The sequence below is a fragment of the Chlorella variabilis genome, assembly GCF_000147415.1.
Source record: "Chlorella variabilis unplaced genomic scaffold CHLNCscaffold_6, whole genome shotgun sequence".
Lineage (NCBI taxonomy): Eukaryota > Viridiplantae > Chlorophyta > Trebouxiophyceae > Chlorellales > Chlorellaceae > Chlorella > Chlorella variabilis.
Genome location: NW_005435082.1, coordinates 723030 through 731277, shown reverse-complemented (window position 1 = coordinate 731277; position 8248 = coordinate 723030). Strand labels below are relative to the sequence as shown.

The 8248-nt window shown below is 71.2% G+C and overlaps 3 protein-coding genes across 3 annotated transcripts in view; 2 read left to right on the top strand and 1 right to left on the bottom strand.

The window, feature by feature from the left end:
• Window positions 1-937, top strand: part of CHLNCDRAFT_143630 (hypothetical protein) — a gene marked incomplete at both ends in the record, with an annotated part of 2354 nt that extends 1417 nt beyond the window's left edge. Inside the window, 3 exons of the mRNA XM_005849245.1 lie at window positions 29-318; window positions 511-724; window positions 917-937. Coding sequence (XP_005849307.1) covers window positions 29-318; window positions 511-724; window positions 917-937 — 525 coding nt within the window. The remainder of the gene's footprint in view (window positions 1-28; window positions 319-510; window positions 725-916) is intronic.
• Window positions 938-1480: 543 nt separating this feature from the next.
• CHLNCDRAFT_143629 (hypothetical protein) lies at window positions 1481-4548 on the bottom strand (the record flags this gene model as incomplete). The annotated part of the gene is made up of 7 exons (XM_005849034.1): window positions 1481-1579; window positions 1754-1873; window positions 2070-2981; window positions 3127-3231; window positions 3413-3586; window positions 3738-4013; window positions 4153-4548. 7 exons carry the CDS (start codon window positions 4546-4548, stop codon window positions 1481-1483), a joined length of 2082 nt encoding a protein of 693 aa, XP_005849096.1.
• A 907-nt stretch (window positions 4549-5455) lies between these two features.
• CHLNCDRAFT_10198 (hypothetical protein) lies at window positions 5456-7818 on the top strand (the record flags this gene model as incomplete). Its single annotated transcript, XM_005849244.1, has 8 exons — window positions 5456-5576; window positions 5733-5786; window positions 5954-6157; window positions 6320-6477; window positions 6693-6748; window positions 6944-7035; window positions 7269-7387; window positions 7648-7818. Coding segments are annotated over 8 exons (975 nt in total), but the record flags the coding sequence as incomplete, so codon positions are not given.
• Between the last annotated feature and the right edge of the window lie 430 nt (window positions 7819-8248).

Genomic DNA, 8248 nt, shown 5'->3' with positions numbered 1-8248 from the left:
ATACGCCGGCCTGGCGGCGCGCATCAAGCGGCGGCTCCGCCGGCTGGCGCCCCTGGCCCTGCTGCGCGCCTACCACCGCCTGCTGGTGCCGGTGGCCGCGGGGCGCACCTGCTCCGCCGCCGTGCTGGCGGCGCCCAAGGAGGCGGCGGAGGCGGTGCGGGCGGCGTGCATGGCGTCGGCCACCGCCACCGCCACCGCCGCCGCAGCGGCCGCTGCCGCAAGGAGCGCGGCGCTGCAGGCCGCGGCCGGCTCGCGCGCCGCCGCCGCCGCCACCGCGGCCGCGGGAGCGGAGCTGTGCCTCCAGTACCAGCCGCTCAGGTGCGGCCCTGCGCTGGCCTGCCTGCCTGCCTGCCCGGCAGCCTGCATGGCTGGCGTCTGCGCGGCGCTCTGCTATGCAGGCGTGCTGCGTGGCCTGCCCTGCCCGCGCAAGCGGCTCTTCAAACCGAGCTAGTTCCTGCATGCCGCTCACTCGTTCTCCTCCCCACCCCCCGCCGCCCGCCTGCCTCGCAGCCTGCTTCTCCTCGGCTTCCTGCTCCCCACCTTGTACATCTGGGTCACGGAGCTGCGCCTGCGCTGCGCCTTCTTCGCCCAGCGCTGCCGCCGCGCGGGCCAGGGCTCGGCCGCCGCCTCCGAGGGCCAGCGCAGCCTGCGCGCGCTGGGCACGCTGCCCACGCTGGGCGATTACTGCATGTACTGCGTGCCCGCAGTGGCGGCCATGTACATGGTGAGGCGCGGGCGGGCGGGCACCCTGTTGGCTGGCTGCGGCGGTTGTTGGTTTTCTGCTGGATTATTAGATATACGGGGCGAGCGCGTACACTGTGCGCATGCCCGGTCCATCAGACCGCCACTCATTGGCGTCCCTGTTGCGTTTGGGGTGTGGCACCTGATGGCGCCGCTGCTGCGCCGTGCTGTGCAGTACATCGTGGTGCACGGCTGAGCTGGCGCGCGGCTGAGCTGGCGTGCAGCGCTGTGTCGTGGTGTCCAACAGTCTCGGGCTCCTTTGGAGCCCTGCTCCTTTGGAGCCCTGCAGGCGCACATCTGGTACTCCACCTGTCGTTCATCTCGCCCCTCAGCCGCCCACACCATACCACGAGTGACATGAGCGGGCAAACTATGTGTCCCCCTTCACCTGCTGCGGCAAGCCGCCCCATGCCTCTTCCAAGCACCCCCTTGCCGTCTGCCTTGACCCACACGCCACCCGCTAGCTGGACCACGGTGGCCCTTTCCCCTCCCGCACATTCCCCTCCTTATGAATCTTTACGAATGACCCAAGCCATACTTTCGTGTTCAACCTTGCCGCCTTGCATTTTCCTCTTTTCCCAAGCCCATACACGCCAGTGTAGGCACCCCCAACCACTGTAGGGAGCTGCTCGCCACCTTCCAAATCGTATTTATTAGTACTTCTTCTTTAAGTCTACCTCTTTCATTACTTCCTGTTGCGCCAATGTAGCAGCCACACAGCTGCCACTGCCGCAGCCCCTCACTTCACGCCCAGCCGGCGCAGCTGCAGGCGCACATTGCTGCACTCCCTGCCGATCGCCTCCAGGCGGCGCTCCACCTCGGCGCGGCGCCTGCGCTCCTGCAGCCACCACCGCCGGCCCCAGGCAGGCCGCATGCAAACTGGTCAGCTCGGGTTCAGCACACACCCGCAGCCACTCTTTGCTGCAGCCTTTGCTAACAAGCCACCCCAGCAAGCAGGCCGCCCTGCCCCAAGCAGACGAAGGCGGCGGTGTGTGTGGGTGTGTGTGTGTACCTGCAGCGTGCGGCCGGCGGTGTGGGAGGGCATGCGCGCGCTCTCCGCCTCCAGCTCGTTCCTCTCCGCATTCAGCGCCAGCAGGCGCCCCTCCAGCGCCTGCGTGCGGGCCAGCATGTCCTGCACGCAGCGCGGCGCAGCGCGGCGCAGCACGCACAGCGCGGCGGGCGTCAGGGTAGAAGAGGCGTTGGGAGCGCGACGGGGCAGGTGCTGGGTGTGCCGGGAGTGCCAACAGCGCCGCCGCTGTGGTTCATATGTTGTTCCAGGCTGCCAGCGACGTGCCGAAGACCTGGCTACCTGACCCCTGGAGGCTCACCTGGAGGGTGTCGTCTGTGCCGAATGGGCTGGCAGCGCCAGGCCCAGTGCCCAGTCCCACAGACTGCAGGTGTGCCGTCAGCTCCCGCTCCTCCTCCCCGCCACCCGGCTGCGCCACAAACGGCGAGGAGACGGAGGGCGGCCCAGCACGGCTGGACACACTGCAAGTGTCGCTGCCAGCGGGGCCAGCAGCTGAGGTGTAGCGGGCGCCGGCCGCGGCGGCGGGCTGGTTGTGGCGCTGAAACACGACGCGCAGCGCCCCGTCTGGGCAGCCGGCGCTCACGGCCTCCGCCGCCACCTGGTGCTGGGGCTGGAAAGCATGGTCCTGGTGCTGGTGCTGCCGCTGCTGCTGTGGGTGCACCGGGTGAGCTGGCGCGGCGCGGTACGGCAGCGCCTGCAAGCTGGCCCGAGGGTTCACCATGCCAGACTGCTCCTCCTCCTCCTCCACATTGGGTCCTCCGAACCAGCTGGCCGGGCCGTGGCTGCCATGCGCAGCATAGCCGCCGCCAAAGCTGCCCTCGTCTGAAAAGGGAGGCTGCGGCGCGTAGCTGTGGCGGCCGGCGGGCCCAGGCCCGGGCAGCTGCGCCAGGCGCTGCTGCTGGTGAGGGTGGTGCTCGCTGAAGCCGGCACCGCTGCCATGGGGAGCACCGCCGTGCTCCGCGCCAGCCCAGCGCGGCTGCTGGCCTTGCGCTGCCGGCGACGTGCCGTCGGCGCCGCCCCCAGGCTGCGCCTCCAGCTGGCGGCCGCTCGTGGCGCTGGCAGGCGGGGTGGTGCCGCTGCCGCGCTGGGCCGCGGCGGCGGCCGCCGCGGCAGCCGAGGCTGCCACCACCTCCAGCTCGCGGCTGCGGCTGCGCAGCGCCGCCGCCTGGCCGCGCGCCTCTGCCAGTGCAGCCTCCAGCCGACGCACCTCCGCCTGCAAGCCAAACGGCAAGCACGCAGCAGGCACTGTTGACTCCCCGGCCTCGTACAAGCACACACAACCCCCCTGGTACACTATATGAGTGACAAGGAGGCACCCAGCTGGCAGCCAAGCCAGGCATCAGGCGGCCACCTCCCACCTGCAGCGCCTGTGCCTGGCGGTGCAGCGCGGCGTTGTCCCGCAGCAGCGCCTCGCGCTCCCCAGCCGCCGCCTCCAGCTGCCTATCCCTGCTGCCCTGCGACACCTGCGCGCGGCACGGGGGGCAAGCCGGCCGCGTGGTTGCCGCAGGAAGCAGCGTCTGCGGCACGGCATCCCGGGACCCAGCACGCGAGCGTGCGCGCCGCCGCGGTGCTCCCCCGCCGCCGGCCAGTCAACGGAAGGCTGCAGCCCGCCAGGCGTGGCGGCCACGGCTACGCGGCCCCCACCTGCAGCGCCTGCAGCCGCTCCTCCAGGCCCCGTATGGCCACATCCCGCTGCGCCAGCGCCTTGCCCATCTCGCCGCCCTGGCGGCGCAGCGCCGCCGCCGAGTCGTCCAGCAGCCCGGCGTGGGAGGTGGCCGCCTCCAGCCGCTGCTGCAGCGCCTTGACCTCCTTCTCGCGCTGCAGCAGACGGGAGAGGAGGGGAAGGGAGCGGGGCGGGAGCGCCAGGCCTCTTGATCGGCAACGGCAGCGGGGCAGCTAACACTCAGTAGATGAGGCATGGCACCGAGGCGATGCCCCCCAGCCACCCCACAGCCAGCCACCCGCTCACCTTGAGCGCGTCGTCCCTGCTGTGCGCCAGCTCATCCGCCAGCTCAGCAGCGCGCCGCCGCTCCGCCTCCACCTCCGCCTCCCGCGCCGCCACCTGCTGCTGCGCGGCCGCCAGCGCGGCGGCGGCGGCCTCCGCCTCGCGCTGCTTGGCTGCCAGCCGCCGCTCCAGCCGCCGCTCGGCATCCAGGTCGCCGCCGGGCAGCTGGGTGCTGGCGCCGCTGCGGGCGGGCGAGTCCTGTCGCTCCGCTGCAGCAGCTGCTGCAGCCTCCAGGCGCTCCTGTGGGCGGCAGCATGCACCATTGACGTAAGCAGGCTGCCTAAGGTTGGGTCCCAAGCACAGCCAGCGGCACAGTGGCGGGTTGCAAGCGAGCGGGCGATGGAACGTGGCTGTCCTGATGCCCCACTCGCCCACCCACCTGCAGCTCCTGGCACTGGCGCAGCAGCTCGGCATTGTGCAGCTCCAGCTGGTGAGTGTAGGCGGGTGTGGCAGGCGTCAGGCGCTGCTGGTGCTGGCGCGGCGGCGGCGGGCCGTGCGCCGCTCCGTGCGCCGCTGCGCTGCCGCTGCTGCCGGGCGTGGAGTGGTCGGAGTGGCATCCGCCGCTCTTGGAGGGCGAGCTGGCCAAGGTCAGCTGGCCGGCTGTGAAGAAGACGGGAGGCTGTGCCGGGGCGGCGGGGTAGCCGTCGGCGGCAGCCCACTGGTGCGCCGGCGGCGTGGCGTAGTAGCCTCCCGATTCATACTGCTGCTCGTACGGCTCCCAGGGCGCGCCAGGCGCGGGAAAGCGAAGCGACGACGATTCCCAATTCGCGGCCATCTCCGGCGCTGGCAAGTGATCCAGGAGGCAGGGACGTGCTTGCCAAGCCCGCGCAAACCTGAATTCGACGCGCCATGGCCTTTGGGCAAGCTTTGGAAGACAACTCCGCGCAGCAGGCGGAGCAGGGCAAGGTTTTTCTCCACGTGTGGCCCCTCGGGCCCCCAGCACGCCTCAAGGGCAGTTTCAGGACTCGGTTGCGGGGTCCCTGGGGCCTCGCTATGACGCGTGGGGCTGAGCACCAGAGCTGTCGGGCGTAGAGAAGCAATGAAGTTCAAGACCGCCATATTGGCGGCCCTCAGCGGCGGCAAGCGCAGCTCGGACAAGTCTGGGAGCCGGCGGCTGGGTCTGGAGGACGAGAACAACAGCCCCCTCCAACCCAAGAGGCTCCTCACACCGGGCCTGGGACCCCCAGGCAGCTCCCGCAAGGGCCAGGCATTTGCTGACGTGACGGCCAGCGGCACGGTGAGGCCGCCGTGGGGGTGGGGGCCCCATGGCATGCCGCGGCACCTTCCTGCAGCTGCCGACAGCCCGGCTGTCAGAGAGGGCCGCTGGGCTGTGCTGGGCTGCGTGCCCCCTCTACTCTTTCGAGGTGATTTCAAACTCCTGCCTGCAGCCGCGGGCGCTCAACTATGGCGCCGCCTCGCCGCCAAAGGGGTCCCGCCTGCAGCGGGAGGCCAGCCTGGCACGGTCCAGCCCGTCTGGCCCTGCTATGCAGCCCTCGCGCCTGGGCTCCACGCCAGCGCGCACGCCCGCACGCCAGACCTCGCGCTTCGGCCACCAGCAGCAGCAGGCAGACGCCGCTGCTGCCAGCGCCGCCGACGGCGGTGCGCTCACCGACGCTTCCGACAACATCCGCGTCGTGCTGCGCGTGCGGCCCCGCAACGACCGGGAGAGCACCCTGGGCGGCGGCGTGGTGGTGCAGCCGGTGGGCAGCAGCGCGGTGCGGGTGGCCTCCCACCCAGAGCCCCACACATTCTCATTCGACTATGTGGCGGGGGATGCCACCAACCAGGAAACTATATTCACAGGTGCGGCCCAACATGCAGGCATGCCTGCCCGCATGCCTGCCTGCTGTGTTGCCCTGCCCTGCTGCCGCGGTGCGCGGCTGGCAGGTCCTGGGGCCGGGAGTCCCTCGCGGCGGCAGCCAGCTCCACGCTTTGGCACGCCTGCGCCCTGTCCTGCAGTGACGGGCAAGCCCATCGTCGACAACTGCCTAGCGGGCTACAACGGCTGCATATGTGCGCCACGCAGCCCGCCTGCTTGCTGGCTGTTGCTGGCCGTGACGGCATGCTGTGCTGCTGGGCGTGCGCTAGCGCTGCTGGATGCTGGGGCTGCTTCTGGTGAGAGCGGTCCAACATGCAATGCTGTCCTTCACTGAACTTTTGAGCCTCCCCTTAGCCTGCAGTCGCCTACGGCCAGACCGGGAGCGGCAAGACGTACACGATGCTGGGGGGCAGCGGCGAGGAGGGCGACGCGCCCGGCGGCGCCGGCGGCGCCGGCGCCGGCGCCCGCGACGACAGCCGCGGCCTCATCCAGCGCGTCTTCGAGCACCTCTTTGCCCGCATCGCGCGGGGCGGCGGCAAGTTCCTGCTGGAGTGTTCCTTCCTGGGTGAGCTGCCGCCGGGGCCGCCCCAGTGCGTGGTCTCCTGCCTTGCTAGCATGCCAGGCGCCTGCGCGGGGCCCACGCCGTGGCATGCCCGCTCCTGGCTCCTCGCACCGGCCCGAGCCACCTGTCCTCTGCCCCCGCCCTGCCCCCTCACCTCACCCCAAGCAGAGATCTACAATGAGACCATCACCGACCTGCTGGATCCATCCCGCACCAACCTGCATGTGCGGGAGAACCTGGAGGGGCAGTACGTCAGCAACCTGACGGCGCACGAGGTGTACCGCGGTGGGTGCGGGGCGGCACGGTGGGGCTGGGCGGGCTGGGTGGGCCAGATGGATGGTTGCGTGTCGAGCAGGATGGCTCCACGGTGCGCAGGTCGGCTGCCGACTGCTGCCAGTGTTGCTGGTGGTGCTTCTCCACACGCGCCTGGCAGCGCAGCCTGCTAGCGTTCCCCGCACCCCATGCATCACAGCCTGGCGTGCGGCGCTGCGCCTGGCCCGCAGTGGAGGACGTGGTGGCGCTGCTGCGCACGGGGCAGGCCAACCGGCGGGTGGGGGAGACCAACATGAATGAGCGGTCCAGCAGGTCGCACAGGTGCTGCCGGGGCCTGCTGCGCCATGCTGCGCCTGCTGTGGTCGAAGCGCACTCGAGCGATGGCCCTGCTGTGCTGTGCCTCCTGCCCCAGCCCCACCTCCGCTGCTTCTGCCTTCCGCGGTGTGAGCTGTGGCTGCCCCGCCCCTGAGCCTCCCGCTTCCTTCTGCGCCCTTTCCCCATTCTCCCCCCCTGCAGCGTGTTCACCTGCAAGCTGCAGAGCAAGACGGTTGACCAGTACGGCACCTCCCACATCCGCTGCAGCCGCCTGCACCTGGTGGACCTGGCAGGTGGGGCGCCTGGTACCTCCCGTCCCGCCTGTACTGCCGGGCAGGCGTGCCTGCTGCCTGCACCCCTCTGGCACGACTCAGCGCAGGCGCCCTCTCCCAGCCGCCAGCAGCAGCGGCGTGCCTGCCCTGCAGCAGGTGTCGGTGGCCGGCGGCCAGCCCCAGCTGCCCCGCTCGCCCTCGCCCTGCCTGGCTGCCGACGCGCCTGGCCGCGCCGCCACCTCCTCCCCCTGCAGGCAGCGAGCGGCAGAAGGCCAGCGGGGCCCAGGGGGAGCGCCTGAAGGAAGCCACCGCCATCAACAAGTCGCTCTCTGCGCTGGGCAACGTCATCATGTCCCTGGTGGACCAGCAGCACGTGGGTGGCGCGCAGGGCTGGGGGGCTGTGCCAGCGGGGGCCACGGGCTTGCGGGGCAGATGGGTTGGGGGCTGGGAGCGGGGAGGAGGGAATGGGCAGAGGGCGTGCAGCGGGGAAGCTCTGGTTCCGTCGCAGCGTCAGCGGGTGGTTGGAAGTCGGCGGGCAGCTGAGCGGCCCTCCCCGCTGGCAGGCGCGTGCCCAGCAGGACAGGGCGCAATCAATCCTGCCGCCCCTGCCCCCTCGCCGCCCCGCCCTTGCAGGGCCGCGGCCGCCACATCCCGTACCGCGACTCCCGCCTCACTTACCTGCTGCAAGACAGCCTGGGCGGCAACGCCAAGACGTGCCTGGTGGCCGCCGTGTCGCCGGCGGCGGTGAACGTGGCGGAGACGCTTTCCACGCTGCGCTTTGCCGACCAGGCCAAGCGCATCAAGAACCAGGTCACCCCTGGGGCTGCCTGGTGCCTGGGAGCGCTCGGCTTTGCGAGGAATGCAGGAGTGGGGGGGCATGCGGTTGGCGGGGTAGCTCTGCCGGCCTGCTGGACTGCGCGTGCGTGCCCGCTGGCTGGCATCCCACCGGCTCACCTCCGGTTTCGCCCTCCTCCCCCTGGTCTGCAGGCTGTGGTAAATGAGGACACCGACGGCGACAAGGCGGCGCTCAAGCATGAGATCAGGCGCCTGAATGAGGAGCTGGCCGCGGCTCGGCGTGCGCAGCAGCAGCTGGCGGCCGCCGCCCGGCCGCGGCGGAAGCGGAACCGACGTCTGGCACCCCCGCACGCCTGGCGGCGGCCGCCGACGCGCTGCTGGGCGGCGGCGCCTCGCCCGGCGTGGGGCAGGAGGGGCTGGGGCGACAGCAGCGCTGATG